At 41.6% G+C, this 20,451-nt stretch overlaps 1 protein-coding gene across 2 annotated transcripts in view; it reads left to right on the top strand.

Moving 5' to 3' along the window:
- LOC121281257 (protocadherin Fat 1-like) overlaps nt 1-20,451 on the top strand; it is a 164,568-nt gene that overhangs the window by 58,197 nt on the left and 85,920 nt on the right. For both annotated transcript variants that reach the window (XM_041194093.1, XM_041194094.1), the window contains exon 3: nt 2,226-2,540. In XM_041194093.1, coding sequence (XP_041050027.1) covers nt 2,226-2,540 — 315 coding nt within the window. The remainder of the gene's footprint in view (nt 1-2,225; nt 2,541-20,451) is intronic.

The following is a 20,451-nucleotide window of genomic DNA, read 5'->3' as shown; positions in this document are numbered from 1 at the left end:
GGGGGAGAGATGTGTAATGGGCAGATGAATCAATATGATCTGTTTTACTCTATCACCCAAAGTTAAAATTACACCCAATTACCCTTAATTCACAGAAACAACATAATAACAGTAATTACAAATTAACTAAATATAATTTAAGGCAGAAAGATACCACTACATAGGAACATAAGAAACCTGAAACAAAAACAGAAAATGCTGGAAAAATCCAGCAGTTCTAACAGCAGCTGTGGAGTGAAAGAAAATCTGTTTGGTTCCTAATTTCTACTTATTAAAACATTTGAAAATCTATCAGTATGATTTGTGGTTCGAAAATAGTATTGAAGACAAGGAGGTGCATCCATTCTGTATTGACTTAAAAATTATATTTGCTAAAAGGCTTGCTGCACAGCTTGAGCATTTCTGGAATAGAAACTATATTGTAAATGAAAACCTGTTGCATAGCAGCAATGAACATAATAAATGGACTGAACATTAGGACATTCATTCTGAGTTTATTTATACAAGTCATATGGTTCTTTTCAGCAATCCTCCCTCGTTTCCTGAAGATGGAGGATTCTCTTGCAACAGTAGTCCTCCAGTACATAGGAACATAGAAACAGGAATAAACCGTTTAGCCTCTTGAGCCTGTTCTGTCATGGGATCATAGTTGATCCAACTGCCATCCCTCCACATCCGTTAATACGGATTTCATTGATCTTAGATTTAAATTGAGCTAGGGTCTATTGCTTTTTGTGGGAGAGAGTTCCACACTTCTATCACCATTTTCATGAAGAAATGTTTCCTTAGATCTTTCTGGGAGCCCTGGCTCTGATTTTAAGGTTATGCCCCCCTTCTCTTAGACTCTCTGACCAATGGAAAATATCCTACCAACTCTTTGCAAAATACTAAAAAATAATTCCTTCTAATCACTTTGTAACCTTAAATAATACAGAAAATATAAATCGCATTAATGTAACATCCCCCCATAATCTAGTCTTTGGAACCTTTGATAACAATCTGGTGCACTTCTTCCAAGTCCAATACATCCTCAGGTGGTATTCCCAGAACCATACATTATACTCCAAATGTGGCCTAACCAGGGTTTTTTTTTGTATATCTGTAGCAATACTTCCTCCCCAGTATACTCCAACCCTCTAGTTAAAAAGATTAGCACTCCATTAGCCTTTGATTATGTTTTGTACTTGACTATTACATTTTAATGATCAGTTTGCATTAATTCCCAAGCCTCTTTCGATCTTACTGTTCAATGCTTTTCACCATTTTAAAAATATTGGGATCTATCCTTTTGTGTTCCAAAATAATGGCCTCACCCTTATCTGCACTGAAATCTATCTGCCACAATTTTCCCATTCTCTTAATCTATCAATGTCTCTGTAAATTTATGTGCCTTTACACTACTTACTATACCACTAGTCTTTGTCATCAGCAAATTTGGATATATAACTCTCTATTATGATATCTAAGTTAATAATAAATGTAGTGAATAGCTACGGTCCCAGTGCAGATCCTTATGGGACACCACTCGTCAACTCCTTCCAATTTGAGTGCATTCCCAGTCTCCCTACTCCCTTTCTTCTATTGACTAAACTATCTCCTAACCACGCCGATAATGTTCCTTCAATTCAACAAAATAAATATTTCTTTGAAAAGATGACACAAAGCTAGTTCTGGAAGTATCCTTGCTGAAACCGATTCTATCTCCTTCGACTTGCGTGGAGATACCTATATCTCCGTCACCACCTTCTCTGTGAGAACTGAAACCAGTTAATTGTGGGACTTTTCAGAGTAGAACAAAATATTTACCACACTTGGTCTCTGGGAGAGACATTGCCACTTACATATTTGCCAACTCTGTAAGGCTTACAGATCCATTGCCTCATTCTATACATGACTAGTCTAGTGAATTTCATGGGAATGCTGACAGTTTGTTCTTTGCTTTAAGGCAAGGTACTGACAATATAGTGTCTGGAGCGATATTAAAAGGGTAGTTGTAATATAACATGCTGATTGGAAAACAGACAGGATTGGATGAACCAGGGTAGTGTCCGAATCCCATGGACTTCTCAGCCCAGCGAATTAAGTTAAAATTACCCCATAATTCTACATTACATAAAACCTGAATTGCTTGCCTGTTCTTCAGGATAATGGAAACTTGTTTAGGTGGTAAGTCATAAGATAAAAAGAAAAATCAGTCTTTAAGAATTATTTCCTTTTGCTTACAGGAACAATACAGACCGTGGAGCTCCTTGATTGTGAAAGATGTCCCCACTATTGGCTGACAGTTCTTGCTACGGATTTAGGTGCCATCCCTGGGGTCACTTCAGCTGAAGTTTTCATCAAAATTTTAGATGTTAATGATAATCCTCCTCAGACCACAGCGCCTGTTTACTATACCTCAATCATTGAAAATTCCCCAAAAGATAAGTCTGTTCTTCGCATTGATGCTGATGACCCTGATTCCAGTTCACAGGGTCAGCTGACCTTCAGAATCACGAGTGAAAGCCCAAGAGGATTCTTTGCTATTGACCCAAAGACTGGTATGTTAATACAATCTGAAACTATCATTTCTTCAAGGTTCAGTATTTATTGTGTTTTGCCTGTGCAGCTGAGTACCATCTGCTTTCTATTGTCTTATTCCAAATGTAGGCCTTCTTCTTGAATTTCTGATTGCCTTTGCTCAGTGAAGGTGGGAGCCTCATATTTGTTAAAGTTGAACAAGAGAATTTTAGACAATATATGAAGACACTGAATAATTTTTCATAGGCTTCTCTGACCCAGTGTATTATGATTCATTAATTTCTACACAGACAAGCTGATTAAGCCTCTACCTGTCCATATCAGGATGGTGTATAAACCTCTATAGATGAATTCTGAATGGATAGGTTGCTGACCATCTACAATAGTTCTGGTCATTCCAGTACTAACTATGCCCAGATTTTCACCATGACAGGGAGCCTCTCCGCTGTGCTGAAAATAGCGGAACTGGCTGAAAATCCTAAGTCCCCTCCTGAAACATGGCACTTCCCATTTTTGCGGGGACGGGAATGAGGGCAAGGTGCGTTTCATTCATATGCATTTTATGGAGGCAGCTGGCCATTTAAATCAATAGAGGCATCCACTCTAATCGGATTTTGGTAGCTCAGGAGTGTGGAACCTGAAGTGAACAAAGTGCACCTGGTCAGAGCAGATCTGAACTTGGGGTATTTCTTTGGATTGCCAGGGGACTCCTTTGGAGAGGTAGGGTACTCCTGTTGAATTTGTTCAACAATTTTATTCATGGCGCCAGAAGTGGCGCAAAACAAATTCCAAGGCAGTAGTAGGGGAGGATTCCTGGGGTCGTAGGGCAATTATTTTTGCCCCTATTGGCTCGTGCACCCAGGTTCCAGGGAGTACTTTTGCTAGAGAAGGGCACATAGCAATTTGTGCAAAGGAACATAGAAGATGGGCATGGCACCCTCACACATAGATGCCATGAAGCCAGCCACCACGAGCTGCCAGAGGCCAGAGTGAGGGTAGAAGGTCAGGTGAAAGACATCGCTACCCACATACCAGGAAGGAGGAGGGGGAGAGGCATGACATCCAGGTCCTGGGGGAAGGGTATGCAGACCCTAGGACATTATACCTCAATATGACAGACAACCAATTTCAAAGGTGATTCAGGCTAAGCTATGAGGTGGTGACAGACATATATCGCATGGTCCAGCAGGAATTTGAGCCACAATCCATCAACCCACATGTCCCTGCCTGTGGTTGTGAAGGTAACTGTCGCCCTCAGGCTCCTTAGTCAGCACCTTCCAACTGCTACCATCTAGAAGGACAAAGGCAGCAGATACATGAGAACACCACCACCTGGAAGTTCCCCTCCAAGTGACTTAACAACCTGGCTTGGAAATATATTGCCATTCATTCACTGTCCTGGGTCAAAATCCTGGAGCTCCCTCCCTAAAAGCATCGTGGGTGTACCTACACCACAGGGACTACCTAGCCAGTGACACCCACATCTCTGCCTCAGGATCTTTTCAGGGATGATCAGGAGGCCTGTTTGGTATATATCAGGCATCAGCACACAGCTACATTAAGGCTCTAACTATTGTCCTGTTTGCCCGTGTGGGGGGCGGTCATATTAATTTCACTATAGATTTGATGTCTCAGACTCAGAGAGCCATGGCCTTGGACCAATTGAATTCCCTCAGGTGCAAGCTGTTATTGATTGCACCCATGTTGCCACAAAGGCCCCAACTCAACATGCGGACACCTTTGTCAACTGGAAGTCCTTCCACTCAGTCAATATACAGTTGGTTTGTAACCACCACAAGGTCTTCCTTCATGTGTGTGCAAGGCTCCCTGGCAGCTGCCATGACTCCTTCATACTAAGTAGTTCCCAACTCCCTCAGTTATTTCAGCCACCAACGCAGATCCATTGTTGGTTTCTAGGGGACAAGTATTAACCCTTAAGAACTTAGATATTGACCCCCTTGGCACTCACCTAGCAAGGTAATGGCGTCTCCTCCGAGGCACCGGGACTTCAGCATTGATGACCTACCTCTCAAAGGGGGCTTTCGGAAGGCCTGCTTTTTTTATCTGTGCCCGAGTTGCCCAACCCCCACCAGGCCCACCACCGACCCCTCACTACTTCTGGGATTACACGACTCGACTCCTACGCTAGCCTGCACCCCGGGCCTGAAATTGAAAATTCAGGCAGCCATTTTTTATGGTCGGGTTTGCGGAGCCAGGAATTTTTCTGTCTCTGTGCACCCACCTGAAAAAGATTAAATCCTTAAAGATTAACACAGCAGGTGCATGGATGTTTATGTTGTTTCTCATTTGTTTAGGTGAATACTTCCATTAATTATGTGGTTGCGCTCCTTGCTGCAAAGACACTTCAGAGTGGATTACCACATGGAGGTGGGAAACAGGAGCCGGGTCTGTTTCTATTTCAGAAACCCGCCTCGGGCGGAAAACTGACTGACATTCAGATTTTTATGGGGTAAGCCCTTAATTAATGGAGACGAGGTTCCCTGTCCAAATAGAGCCAGTGAGGGCAGGAATGGAGGTGGGTCAGATGAAGTGAGGGACTCGTTTAGACACCCAATGCTATCATCACTGAGGGGCTGCTGGTTGTCCAGAGAGAGAATGTTTGTATAAAAGCCTTCCAATGTGCCCCAAGGAAGAGAGATGTCACAGGGGAGCTGGAGGCCTGGCATTCATGAGGAAGAGGAGGGAGGTCCTCTTCCCAGAAGATGGCAGGAGGAGGCCGCCTCATCATTGCAGCAGGGGTACTTCCCTGTTCAGCATCGTCTCCCTCTGCCTCCAATTCCTCTTCTCTTACCTCCTGCTCCTCCCCCGATGAGATGTGCCTTCTGCGGTCTCACAGAAACACAGAATTGTTATGTCACTGAAGGAGGCCATTTGGCCCATTGTGTCTGCACTTGCTCTCTGAATCAGCAACTTACCTAGTACTATTCCTCAGCCTTCTCCCCATAACACTGCACATTCCTCCTTTTCAGATAACAATCTAATTCCTTCTGAATGCTTCAACTGAACCTGCTTCCACTATACTCTCAGGTAGTGCATTCCAGACCTTAACCACTTCCTGCATAAAAAACGTTTCCCCTCATATCATTTTTGCTTCTTTTACTAATTACTTTAAATCTGTGCCCTCTCATTCTCAATCCTTTCATGAGTGGGAACAGTTTCTCCCTATCTGCTCTGTCCAGACCCCTCATGATTTAGAATATCTCTATCAAATCTCCTATCAACCTTCTTTTCCCAAGGAAAACAGTCCTAACTTTTCCAATCTAACTTCATAACTTCATTCTTTATCCCTGGAACCATTCTCGTGGATCTTTTCTGGATCCCCTCTAATGCTTTCACATCCTTCCTAAAGTGCGGCACCCAGAACTGGACGCAATACTCTAGCTGAGGATGAAGTAGTGGCTTATACAAATTTAACATAACCTCCTTGCTCTTGTACTCTATGCCCCTTTTAATAAAGCCCAGGATACTGTATGCTTTATTAACTGCTCTCTTAATCTGTCCTGTCACCTTCAATGATTTATGCACACATACACCCAGGTCCCTTTTCTCCTGTACTCCCTTTATAATTATGCCCTTTATTTTATATTTTACAATATAAAATGAACCACCTCTCACATCTCTGCATTGAACTTCATCTGCCACCTGTCCACCCATTCCACCAACTTGTCTATGTCCCTTTGAAGTTCTACACTATCCTCCTCACAGTTCACAATACTTCCAACTTTTGTATAATTCACAAACTTTGAAATTGTGCCCTGCACATCAAGGTCTAGGTCATTAATATAAACCAACACTGACCCCTGGGGAACTCTACCAGAAACCTTCCTCCAGCATGGAAAACATCCATTAACTGCTACTCACTGTTTCCTGTTGCTCAGCCAATTCCATATCCATGTTGCTTTTTAAAAATTTATTCATGGGATGTGGGTATCATTGGTTAGGCCAGCATTTATTGCCCATCCCTAACTGCCCTTGTTCAGAAGTCATTTTTAAGAGTCAGTCACATTGTTGTGGGTCACATGTAAGCCAGCAGATTTCCTTCTCTAAAGGACATTAGTGAACCAGATGGGTTTTTACAATGCAGTCATCATCAGACTTTTAATTCCAGATTTTCACTGAATTCAAATTTCGCTGTTGCAAGATTTGAACCCAGGTTTCTGGAATACTTGGCCAGTGACAATACCACTATGCTACCACCTCCCCTTGCTACTGTCCCTTTTAATCCATAAGTTATAACTTTGCTCACAGGCCTGTTGTGTGGCACTGTACCAAACACTTTCTGGAAGTCCATGTGCACCACATCAACAGCATTTCCCTCGTCAACCTTCATCATCATCCTTGAGGTCTACTTCTCTGGAGGGCCATATTATGGAGAGTGCTGCAAACTATCACAATGACCAAGAGCTTTGCTTGAGGGCATTGCAGGGGACTACCCGACTGTTCAGGCACCAGATGCAATGCACTCTGAGCCTGCGATGCCCCACCAGTTGTGAACCTAATGTGTTGTCCAGCCTTGGCAAAGAGGGCACCCGTCACCTTGGGTGATGCACCAGTGTGCAGCTGCCTCTGAGATTCAGTAGAAGTGCACAGATGTCCACACTGACGAGGGTACAGATGTCTGTGTCTGTCTATCTGCAAACTTGTCATCTCCTTTGGCATTCATCCTCCAGATCCAGATAGTTTCACCTCTGCCTGTAGATCCTGAGCTCAGAGTAATGCCTCTTTCTCCTTTGTATCCCTTGTCTCATTCCTCTGGCCTCCTGATGCCCAGGGCTCAGCCCTTCCTGGACTGCTGCTCCTCATCTCCGATGGCCTCAATTTCTGAGGGTGCAGCATCTATTTCTATCTAAACCCTTCCTGGTGCTGGGTGGGGTCCAAACAGCCTTGCCCCCTGCTCTGATGCCCACATGATTCCAGAAGGGTGACAGCCCCCTGAACTGGCAACATTCTGAATTCTAGCCCCTCTCCTGACCTCTGATAGACTGCCTGAATTTTTACTTCAAAGGGGAAAGTCCTTTCACCTGTGCTCAGCATTTAGATTTATCAGAAACTTTTCTGCCCTGCATGACTCACCAGCAGGCCGGCCCTAAATGTCAGTCACCTTCACCAATTTCAAAAATGTTTTAGAAGACAGGATCTTAACAAATCCTTAAATAGCTTAATCAGCCTAAACAGGAGCAATGGCGAGTTCTCAGATGGACGCTCTTCCCCACCGTCACCCCTGCTCCTACAAACATCGCTGACATAAGAAACGGAGGTGGAATGTCTACACGGACAATGTTACTGCCATTTTTCATGGTCCAATTCAAGCCAGAACTGAGCTGGGTGCCCATCTCAGTTCCGGCTTGAACTGGGCCATGAAAATCCAGCCCCCAGCTTCTATACCCTCAGGTTGTATCAGTCGTACATGAAAAAGGCATCAAATCATAACATCCTTTGTAATTTTGTATTCGGCAGATGTGGCCTGTACTTTGCCATAGTGGTGCTCATTGGTTTAAACTGTCAGGACCCTTTAAAGCAGTTTTGGATGAGTCAGAAGAAGTTACTATTAAACAAATTGAACTCTCAGCTAAACAATATATATTTAGATCTGTATATACTTGCTTGTCTACTTTCACAATTCTAAATTCCACTGTCAACATTTACAATGGAAGCTGCTTATGTAAGTTTGCCACATTGTAAATACCTCCTTCCCATCAATGAAAATGCAGTAACATAGATAGTTTCATGGACATAAGAACTTATAACAGAAATATAAAAATAAGGATAGAATGTAAGACTTTATAAAGGGTTGAAATTATCTTTGTCTTGGATCAATTATCCTTGTCCCTCTAATTCTGCTTCAATGAAGCCTACACTTGGACTTTGATTCCCCTTGTGCAAAACCATGGGAGAATTCTTGCATCACATTTGAAAAATATAGAAAACAGACCAGTCATTTGCTGCTGTCTAGTCTCTCCCTGAGGCTGGGAAACAATGATTTATATACAGTTCTCAAACTGCAAAATCATCTTTCAACAAGTGACGTTAATGGTTTAACTAGATAGGTTAAACGAAACTCCATTTAAGCAGCTAAACATTAGCCGGGTCGGGGTGGAGGTGGGGGTGGGTTGGGGTTGGGGGTGGTGGTGAGGAAGTGGGGGGGGGGATGAGGGGGTAATATTGAACTTGTGCAATATTTAAAACAAGTGAGAACAAGCCCATTTTGCATCTCCATTGTGTATGTATGTGGGCAGATTACAGAAAAAAAAATAATGCAGACATATGTGAAGAGTTATACATGGGAAGGAAAGCACAGGTGAATAGTGTCGAAATAGCTATAGATGAGATTAAAGAAACACAGGAGTTTTCATAAATGTGAAGTTAAACATGCCTAACTATTGCAGAGCAGTGATCAACAAAGCCAATAAAACATTGCACAATACAGTCAAAGCACAAAATGTAAGTCAGTAGAGATGATGATCAAACCTATTCATGCTCATGGCAGACTAGATCATATATACCACCTCCAGATTAATAGCCAAGAAATAAGAGAAAACTCAAATGCTGGGGGCAGTACTGAGAAGATCCATTAGAGTGGTTCCTACTCTCAAGAGTCTGAGTTGTGAGGAAAGACTGTGGGCTGGATTTTTGCTAATGAGGTGGGAAGCTTGAGTTGGGACATTTCCCAAATCAGCAGAGCTGGCTTCTCATAAATGGCCCTCACACACATTATTTTTGCCTCACGGAGGCAGAATAAAGTTGGGCCAATCCTAGAAGCAATTCGGGTGGGACAAGGAGGCCTGCAAATGCTGAGGCGGGCTGGTTAGAAGGCCTGCTTGGGTCCTCTGGGACTTCAGCCAAGTTATGTTAAAGGCTGTTAGGCTCTCTAGCCCTTACCCCACTTTCCCCTTCAACTCCATGCGCTCCACATTTTCCCTCATATCTCCCATGTCCCCTCTCTGCCCCCATGCTTAATCACCCATTATGCACTATGTACAGAACCAGTAAGCCATATAATAACAATGGCAAGTCTTGAAATACTCATGAAAAAAAACATCTATTCAGAAATCTGCTTTGAAAAAAACTGGTGCTCTTACAATATTCTAAGAGTGTCAATCAGACACTGCCATTCATAGTTTCAATAACAGAAGCGTTACCTCACTTTACACCTCTTAATCTTTTCCAAATAAACATACGGGCACTAAAACAAAATCATAGAAATAATAACTTATTACAACCTCATAAAGATGTCAACCAATCAAAGTTAGCACTCCATTTCAGCCTGTGTAAACAGATCCCTGCTGAGTGTATTTATTTGTGAGTCTTAGAATAATTTTGCAAAGGTGGGGCAGGGTGGTGTTGTGGCGTGGTGTTAGGATCTGTCTGAATGGATTAATCAAGAAGGGATGAATGGCCTTCCTCATCCTTAAGTATATTTTGATCTTGTTATAATGAAAGACTATAATGCTATAATAGTGAAAAGAATTAATAACATAATAAATAAGTTATAAATGCTTGTGGGTGCAGAGGGACATTAACACAAGAACATTAAGACAGAACTAGAGATTGAAGATTTGCTTTTACTTGAGGAAAACTATTGGCTACCAATTGCTAGCCTGGCTGTGACCAGCTAATTTAGCAGAAATAGAGAATTGAACCTGCATCTTCTGATCTGCATGACTTAGTGGTTCAGGAAGGAGGCTGTATTATTCTCCTTTTATCATAAACCTACAGTAAACATCAGAGCTTACATGTCTGTGGAGGGACAGGGTAGGAAGTATTTCGACAAAAACAAAAAATTGCGGATGCTGGAAAGCTAAAACAAAAACAGAAACAGAAATACCTGGAAAAACTCAGCAGGTCTGGCAGCATCAGCGGAGAAGAGCACAGTTGACATTTCGAGTCCTCATGACCCTTCAACAGAACAGAAGGAAGTAAGTATCTAGTCATCATGCTGTAACCATCATGAGTGTGGGCAGGCTTGATGGGCCAACTATTTTTTTTGTCCATTATTTTTGTATGTAAGTATCTTTCTGCCCAGGGCAACATTACCTTGCACTGCCAGCTAAATCAAGTCAAAGAACTTATTAATGCTTCTCGTGTTCAAGCCAGCAAGTTACTTGCTCTGTTGGTCTACTTATCAGCAGTCTCTGCATTTCAAGTAACGTTAATCATGTGAAACTTTTTAAGACTTTCTGGCATCCTAAAGTGCTGTGTGGGAGGTGAAATCATATTACAGGATCTTCAGATATTGGAGTGCTTCACACTATTTTTTTGCGATGGGTTGTAATTATTGTTTTGTTTAATAATCTAATTTGGAATTTGAATCTGGAACAATTTGCATCAATTAATAGGGCTAATTGTGAAACTAACTTGTTTATAGAAAAACTGTTTATATAAATACTTGCCAATTTTTATGTCAACTTAATGACTCTTGTTATCAGATTTATGAATAACAGTAATTTACAAAATTACTGACGTCTCTGTGCATGAGTCAATAAAAAAACTATCAACAAGGCAATTGTCTGCCACAAGAAAATTGGTTAATTAGTGAAATCATGAAAGGAGAAGCAGACTTGCTTTCTCCAGACAGAACATTTTAAGGTTTTATTTATTTAATTGATTGGAACATTTTCTAAAAACTCAGTGAATGAATCATTTTACTCGCTGATAACATCCCAAATGTTGAGAAATTTTGTCAACACCAAGCTTGTGAAACTCACAACTGCAGTAAATTGCTCAAATCTGTATATGTTATCAGGTTCCACATCCCCTTTTCTATTTTCTTCATCTTCCATTTCTTTCCAATTCTTCTCCTTCCTTTTATCATCCCCAAGTCATTGCTTCTTCCCCTATCTTCAGTTATATCTGCTTTTCAATATTTGGACTCATGCTTTCTTGAAGCCCCTGGTTTATTGGCCTTGCATCAGGTCAGGCAGTCCTCATTAAACGCCACAGTCAGAGATTTTCCTGTTTATTGTCAGAATTTCCATTTTTATATGAAATGTTTGGCTAAGAAAATTGGTTTCTTCAAGTGGTGCTTGGGTACGTAGTGATACTTTGTAGCACATCTCTAATAAATTATCAGATGTCTTTTGGTTTGAATCTGTACTGTAGCAATGTGAAGGAAATACATTTAGGTGATGACATTGCAGCTTCAGTTAGGGTTTTTTTCCAAGACCTGAAATGGTGTTAATTGAAAAAAGACATTCAATCGATTTGAGGCATGTTATTCTGATAAGCCCACTTAATTATTTAGCCAGATTAGAACAATGATTGGAATCAATAATGTTACTGGTGACTGACAATTTCAGTATGCTCATTCTAAATCTATTTTCTGCTTTTATTCTTACCAGCAGTATAGTATGAGAATCCTCTGACCCTAAATCTGGTTCTCTATGATGAGAGCACAACTTAGAAATGAAGGGGTGGTCCTTTGCCTCATTATGTACCTATGTGCCTTTTGCCAGACATGTTCAAGTGAGTCATTCGCAGTCAAGAGCGATGGCCATATCAAAAGACAAAAGGAATTTGTAACCATTTCTTCTGCTCCCCAGCTAAATATAAATTTGTAGCCTTGATAGGGATGGAAAGCCCATAAGTTCTTTCTTTGTCAGACTTTTCCTCTTTACATTTTCCTTTCCATCCTTATGGTATCAACCCTTGGTCGTGCATCACTCTATTGAAACCAACAATCCTCCACTTTTTCAACCAAGTGGATATTCTTCTTGTATGAGACAAGCCAGCGAGTCTTGGTAAGTTATTCAACCATGGAAGTTGTCAGTGCAGACTCTGATCTGGTCTTCACTCTGATGTCAACACAGGTGGGTTTGGATTTGCCTCCACTATTCTGCTCCAACTCAAACAGATAGAGTGGGAAAATAAACCTTGCCACCTCAATACTGCCTGGCTTTAAATTCCCTGTCGTAAAAAGCTCTCCTTTCACCATCTACCATGTGTAAATGGTAGTAAGGAGGCTTATTTTCCTTCTCACCACCACTGCTGAGTTTGCCGGTGTCAGGAGAATGGTGGCAATATAGTGATGCCAAGTCATTGGTTAATACAAGGACCTAGTAGTAGCCTACATTTCTTCTGTAATGACCCTAGATATTTAATCTACCAACAGTCTTGAAAAGTTTGCGGCCTTCAGCTTAGCCACAACATTTTAAAAATTAATTTATGGGATGTGGGCGTCATTGACTAGGCCAGCACTTTATTGCCCATCCCCAATTGCCATTGAGAAAGTGGTGGTGAGCTGCCTTCTTGAACCACTGCAGTACATGTGGTGTAGGTGCATCCACAGTGATGTTAGGAAGGGAGCTCCAGGATTTTGACCTAGTGATAGTGAAGGAACGGCAATATGTTTACAAGTCAGGCTAGTGAGTGACTGGGAGAGGAGCTTCCAGGTGGTGGTGCTCCAATATGCCTGCTGCCCTTGTCCTTCTAGATTGTAATGGTCGTGGGTTTGGAAAATGCTGTCTAAGGAGGCTTGGTAAGTTTCTACAGTGCATCATGTAGATGGTACACACTGCTGCCACTGTGCATCAGTGGTGGAGGGAGTGAATGTTTGTGGATGGGGTGCCAATCAAGTGGGCTGCCTTGTAGATGGTGGAGAGGTTTTGGGGAGTTAGAAGGTGAGTTACTCGCCGCAGGATTCCTAACTTCTGATCTGATGTAGGCACAGTATTTATATCGCTAGTCCAGTTCAGTTTCTGGTCAAAGGTAACCCCCAGTATGTTGATAGTGGGGATTTCAGCAATGATAATGCCATTGAATGTCGTGGGGCAATGGTTAGATTCTCTTTTGGTTTTTGCCTGGCAGTTGTGTGGTGCAAATGTTGCTTGCCACTTGTCAGCCCAAGCCTGGATATTGTCCAGGTCTTGCTTGATTTGTACATGGACTGCTTCAGTATCTGAGGAGTCGCGAATGGTGCTGAACATTGTGAAATCATCAGTGAACATCCCCACTTCTGATCTCATGGTGGAAGTATACAAAAAATTCCAGTTACATGTATCTCCTTGAAGATCTACTCTCTTTCTTCTGGTACTGCAGTGGATATGCTGCTACAGCATCATTGCTTTTCGTTCTTCTGAAGCAATGGGCTCACTTTTGATGATTGGAATCTCTCCAGATGCCCACTCTGCTTACTGAATATGGGATGTGAATGCCCAATTGGAAGAAATGGAATAGGCTTTGCAGTAGAATTGGGATGGCAAAAGCAAGCCTGGTTCTGACCCTCTTTTCTAGGCTGAGGCAGCCTTTTTACTTTCTAGCAGGGTTTACTAGATAACAATTAGGAGTGGGAGCCACCATTGATTTACTGTTAACCATCACCAGCTGTTACCCCCATTGAAATCTGTTAAAGTCAAGACAGATTGAGGAAAAAGTCTGGGGATGTTCTGATCTGCATGGTTTAGTGATACATTAGGAAGTGTCTTTAGGCATAATTATAATATAAGGGGTGGATTTTAACTGTGTAAAATGCTAATTAGATACTGTGTACATCATCACAGGAAGTGATGGAATATTACATTGTTTGCTCTCTCTCTCATGCATCTTCATGTAAGATGCAGCCAGCACAGTAAGGTGTGTCTCAATAAAGCTCCTGTTTTACATACTTCTGTAGCCTCAGTAGATACTCTGTATTAGCCTAGACAATGTTATAATAATGCCATCGATGATACCATGGAAAAAGGGGTAACTCTGTTTCACAAGAATCTGTTGAGGCTAGGCCAATTGAACATTTCTTAATAGATTGGTAGACTTGTGTGTGGCAAAGATGGTAACTGGCAAGGCAGCAAGATGGGCAGACAAAAATAAGATGCAGAGCAGCCATGATCTAACAATTAAATGGCGGAACAGGTTCTAAATTCTGATCCCATGTTCATATGTTCCATTACAGGAGTCATAGAGTCATTACAGTGTAGAAAGAGGCCATTGGGCCCATTGAATCTGTGCCAACTCTTTAGAGTAATCCAGTCAGTCCTGTTCTCCTGCTCTAACTCTGTAGTCCTGCAAATTTATTTCCCTCAAGTACCCATCCAGTTTCCTTTTGAACTCATTGATGCTCTTCCTTTCCACCAGCCTCATAGACAATGAGTTACAGGTCATTACCATTCACTATGTTTAAAAGTTCTTCCTCACATTTGAACAGCAGCTACTGCCCAATATCTTAAATCAGTGTCCTTTAGTCTTTGGACCATCATCTAATGGAAACAGCTTTCCTTTGTCTACCTTATCTAAACCTGTCATAATCTTTTACACCTCAATCAAGTTCTAAAGTGTGGTGACTAGAACTGGATGCAATACATTAGTTGTGGCCTAACCAGAGTTTTTAAAGGTTCAGCACAGTTTCCCTCTATAGGAATACCTGTATTTATGAAGCCTAAGATCCCATATTGTTTGCTAATTACTCTCAATATTTCAGGCCACCTTTAAAGATCTATATGCACATGAATCCCCAGGTCCCTCTGCCCTACACTTTAGAACTGTGCTATTAAATTGATAAAAACCCTCCCTATCCCTTCTGCCAAAATGCATCAACTCATTCTTCTCTGTAGTAAATTTGTCTGCCCATTCTGCTACCCTATAACTTGTTGCCGTTGATTGCTATCATCCCAACTATTTGCCACACCTCCAACTTTGGTATCATGGGCAATTTTTGAAATTTTACTCTGTATTCCAAGATCCAAGTCATTAATATTTATCAAAAAGTTGGCTTGCAATTCCTTCAGAGCCAATGTACCTGTTCAAGCTACTTCTTGCATTAACACAGCTAAATGTACCGCTATGAAATACTTCCTTTCCTTAATATTTTGTTGGTCTTTAATAAATCGTTTGATCAACTTGAGGATACATTCAGACATTTGTGGTAAGTTAAGCAGCTTTCATGGTAGAAAAATGTAACTCCACTGCCACAGCATATTATTGCCCTTTAAACATATTCCATGTCAATTTGATACAGCAGTTATTCATTTCTCTTTCGCCTTTTGGTTTGTGTAGGTGTTATTAACATTGCCTGGAGCTAGTAAGCAAGGACAGGTTAATCCATGGGAAAAAGAAACCAGCAATTTGATTTTCATCTCCCTGTTTAGACACGACTGGGAACGGCATCAAGTGGCAGTAACAACAAACTCATCTGCACACTTTATTGTTTGAAACCTGTTTTTCAGAGTGCTTAGCTGTGATCTGCACCATGCACAGGCTATACAGTGTCGAACACAGCTCAGTTGGAAGCACTCTCACCTCTGATTGAGAATATTATAAGTTCAAAGTCCCACTGCATAGATTTGAACACAAAATCTGAGTAGACTCTCCACTGCAGCACTGAAGGAGGTGACGTTTCAATGAGATATTGAACTGAGGCCCAGTCTGCTATCTTAGGTAGACATAAAAGATACCATGGCAATATTTTTGATGAAAAGTTGGGGTGTTATCCCCAATGGCCTGATCAATATTAATGCTCAGCCAGCATCATTGAAACAAATGGTCCTGTCATTATCAGATTGTTGTTTGTGGGAGCTGATTGTATGCGAATTGGCTGCCTCATTTCCTACATTACAACAGACACATTTGAAAAAGTACTTAATTGGCTGTAGAGCACTTTGGGATATCCTGAGGCCATGAAAGATGCTAAATGAATGCATGTCTTTCTTTTGAGCTTCATGCAGTAACGTGAGTTTGCTTGGTACAATTGGGGGTGTCTTGTCTGAGTTATGAGTTGTGAGTTACTCCTCTTACAAGAACTGAATGTGTAACCTTTGGGTGGATATATCAGTGCTTTGCAGAAGTAATGCTCCTTTGCTGGGGGTGCTGTCTTTCAAATGAGATCTGTCTGACTCATTCAGGTGAATGTTAAAAGATTTGATGACGGTACTTGAAAAAGAGGGAGTTCTCTAAAAGTCTTGTTCAATCTTTCCTTAATTAACTCATTGCTCATTTTGGCAACATATTCTGTGCAAAATGGCAACTTTATTCATACACATAGACAATGGTGATTCATTGTACTTGCAATACTTAAGACTGTCTTGAGGATGTGATCAAGCACTATATAAATACAAGTTTTTTTTTCTTAAATTTCCCAAATCGTAAGATGTTTGTTCAGTTGCCAGAGCAAACCGAGTGTTCTGATTTGCATTAGACATTTAGCAAGTCTCATCTTGTTTTCTCTGGTCTTTTTTAATCAAGATGGTCACTGATGGAATATAGTTTACCTCTGGCAGTCAGCCAACACTTTGGGCAGGATTTTCGGGTAGTTGGGCTGGCGCGGTGGACGGGCTCGTGAGCAGCCGGGAAACGGGCCGCCGCCTGCAATCTTCCCCCAACCGTGATTTCACACCGGCTGGCCAGTTAACGGCCAGCCAGCATGAAATGTGTGCTGAAAGGCTCAGCGCTGCCTGGGTGAGTGCTGAAGTCTGCGTGGGCGCGGGGGAAACACACATTGAAAGTTCCCGGAAGGCAGAGGGAGCTGAAGAATTTTAAACCATGAAATAAAGATTTGGAAATGCTGGAAAAATGTCCACGCGTCCAGGCTCCCTCACAACATTTTTTTAAAATTAACATCGGAAACCTCATCCCGCCCTTGGATGAGGTTTCCTCAAAAGTTCAAAGGATGCCTGCTCGATTTGCCTACCCGCCAACCGTAATGTTGGACGGGCAGCAAAAAATTGCACTTAATCAATGCATTAATGGCCTTAATAGGCCTCTTAATTGTCGGTGGGCGCGCTGCCAAACTCGCGCATGTGCCCGCTGACCGAAATATCGCGTGAGTGGGCGATGACGTCAGGAAGCTCGCCGGACATCATCGCTCACTACACCCGGTCGGGCTGGGCATGCGCTATCCTTGTTTTCTAGAGTGATTTGCTGCAAGTCATTTCAGCAAAAGATTACGGTCATTCCACCTCTACTTGTTGGGCTCAAAATTGCATGTTCGAGGGGTAGTGTGACAGGAATGTGATTATGGTGGGAAGCGGAGCTAAATGAAGGCCATTTACCAGGAATTTGTATTCTAGGAAACAAATCGATGACTGTTTCTAATACGGTGCTTTCCACTGTGACCCCATTTTGAGGCTTGAAAATTACTGTGACTCCAGAGTGTGAGCCAGTTGGGGGACAGAGCTGTGGGATCAAAGGGAGTGGCGAGGCCTTCCTCTTCAACTCCTGGTAGCAGAAAGAAAACCTCTCTGATGATGTCTCTAAGAGTTCTTCCTGGGGCTTCTGCACACATGGCTTTCACAGGGTGGTTGGTGGTGGTGCTGTGAGAGCAGGGGGTTAGTTAAACTGGCTTTTTTGGAAAAAAAGATTCAGGTCTCAAAGATTGGTCAGTTGGGCCATGCCCACCATTAAAAAAGAACCACAAGGATTTAAAAGTGCCCCACAGCCATTGCTGCCTCGGAGCATGTGACCTCAATTTCACCTCGTGACCCCATAGGGTGTTGTGACCCACAGTTTGGGAAGCCCTGTTCTAATATGTGGCTAAATGAACATCATAGGAGAAGCCTAATTCTAGTTACAAGGGCTTCTGCACAAGATTAGGCCAAAATAAAAACATTGACAAGAGCAAACCTTTTGAGAAAGGCGGTAACATAGAATAATACATAATGTATATAAATTTTGACATGAGAGAGGCACAAAAGATTATACTTTCACTAGGGATGCCTATTCAATAGAACCATAGAAAACAGGCCATTCGGCCCTTCTAGTCTGTGCCGAAATATTATTCCACCAGTCCCATTGACCTGCACCTAGTCCGTAACCCTCCAGACCTCTCCCATCCATGTATCTATCCAATTTATTCTTAAAACTGAAGAGTGAGCCCACATTTACCACGTCAGATGGTAGCTCGTTCCACACTCCACTCTCTGAGTGAAGAAGTTCCCCCTAATGTTCCCCCTAAACCTTTCCCCTTTCACCCTAAAGCCATGTCCTCTCGTGTTTATCTCTCCTAATCTAAGTGGAAAGAGCCTACTCGCATTTACTCTGTCTATACCCCTCATAATTTTGTAAACTTCTATCAAATCTCCCCTCATTCTTCTATGCTCCAAGGAATAAAGTCCTAACCTGTTTAATCTTTCCCTGTAACTCAACTCCTTAAGACCCGGCAACATCCTAGTAAATCTTCTCTGCGCTCTCTCAATCTTACTGATATCCTTCCTGTAGTTAGGCGACCAGAACTGCACACAATACTCTAAAGTTGGCCTCACCAATGTCTTATGCAACCTCACCATAACATCCCAACTCCTATATTCAATTTTGATTTATGAAGGCCAGTATGCCAAAAGCATATTCTAATCCAAATAGGATTAGAAATATTCTTAATTTTAGTTTAATAGGAAAATTCCTTTAACTAGGGACATGGGATATATATATTGCTAGCGTAAGTCAAAATTAGAGTAGAAATATAGGAGCATATGTTCAGGAGTAGGCCATTTAGCTCCTCAACCCGGTTCCATCATTCATTGAGATCATGGCTGATCTGCAACCCAACTCCATATACTTACCTTTTCCCCATACCCATTAATACCTTTGGTTAACTGTCACTAACACGTAAAAGACATTTCCTCAAAGTGGTCTGTGAGCTAAGAATTTATGTGTGTGTGTGTATGTAGCCCCTTTTTAATTTATGAGTGATTCAATTTAAAAGTAACCCAACAGAGAAGCTTTGGATTTAAACAAGATAAAGGTTAGTTTGTTACAAGACTACTGGCTGAAAGTTAATTAAAAGTGAAAAAGTTATTAACAACAGGTATAAAGATTAAAAGCAGCTAAAGATAAAAAGATCCTTAAGGATGAGGTTTCAAATCAGACTCGGGTATCATTGTGGGCCCATTGCTTGAGTTTCTTTTTCCGAGGTGAAGGGGTTGAAACTTGAGGTTCAGTTTAGCAACTGTGATGACTTTTGCAGTCAATTAGTTGGTGTTTGCCTTTTTCAGGTGGACTCAGCAAGTCAAGGAGGTTTTGGGAGAAAGAGGAGGTTTCTTGTTCCTCACTGGTTTGCTGCGGTTATGGCACTTGTAGGTTGCCTGGAACAGCAGTTGATATCTTAATACCTTCCTCTTCAACTCCTGATGGCAGAAAGAAAACCCCTCTGATGATGTCTCTAAGAGTTCTTCCTGGGGCTTCTGCACACATGGCTTTCACAGCAAACCAGGAACAAAATGGCTGCTATGTTAATTTTGATGAATCATTGTTCTACCAGACAAAGAAGCCAAGGGGTTTTCACACCTTTTAGATGATCCAATGGACATCCCTGGAGGAGACTTTTGCATTTTAATGACTCTTTATAGCCAGCTCTAGAGATTTGAGTCTGACATGGTTTGAACTAACACATTTTGAGAAAGGCTTTAAACTCAGTGTAAAGTTTTGAAGACAGAAATGTTTCTTTAAAACAGTTGTCCCTAAAATCTGTAATATCATAAGTATATGTTTGTGACATTAACAAAAATCATTCAGTCTTATATTTAAAATTAACAATTGATCTAGAACCAATTATCATTGTGGAAGAGAGTTCCAAACTTCCACCACCCAGTATGTGTAGAAGTGTTTTCTAATTTTATGCCTGAGAGGTTTGGCTATAATTTTTACTCTATGACCCAATCCTAAACTTCCCAACCAGCAGAAATAGTTTTTTATCTACCCAGCTGTTCCTTAATATATTGAACTATTTGATTAAATCGTCTCTTTCGCTTGCTAAGTTTCAGGGAATGCACACTAATTTGTGTCGTCTCTTCTTGTAAGTAAACCCTTGAAGTCCAGATAGCTTTCTGATAAATCTACACTGCAAATCCTCAAAGGATATCTTTCCTAAGGTGTGGTGCATCGAACTGCTCACTGTACTTCAGGTGTGGTCTAACCTGGGCTTTGTATAGCTGAAGCATGACTTCTAACCACTTGTATTTCAGTCACCTAGATATAAGGGCTAGCATCCCA

Source organism: Carcharodon carcharias, chromosome 8 (genome assembly GCF_017639515.1).
Source record: "Carcharodon carcharias isolate sCarCar2 chromosome 8, sCarCar2.pri, whole genome shotgun sequence".
Taxonomy (NCBI): domain Eukaryota; kingdom Metazoa; phylum Chordata; class Chondrichthyes; order Lamniformes; family Lamnidae; genus Carcharodon; species Carcharodon carcharias.
The sequence above is the reverse complement of the archived record's forward strand: the minus strand, read 5'-3'. Positions and strand labels throughout refer to the sequence as shown.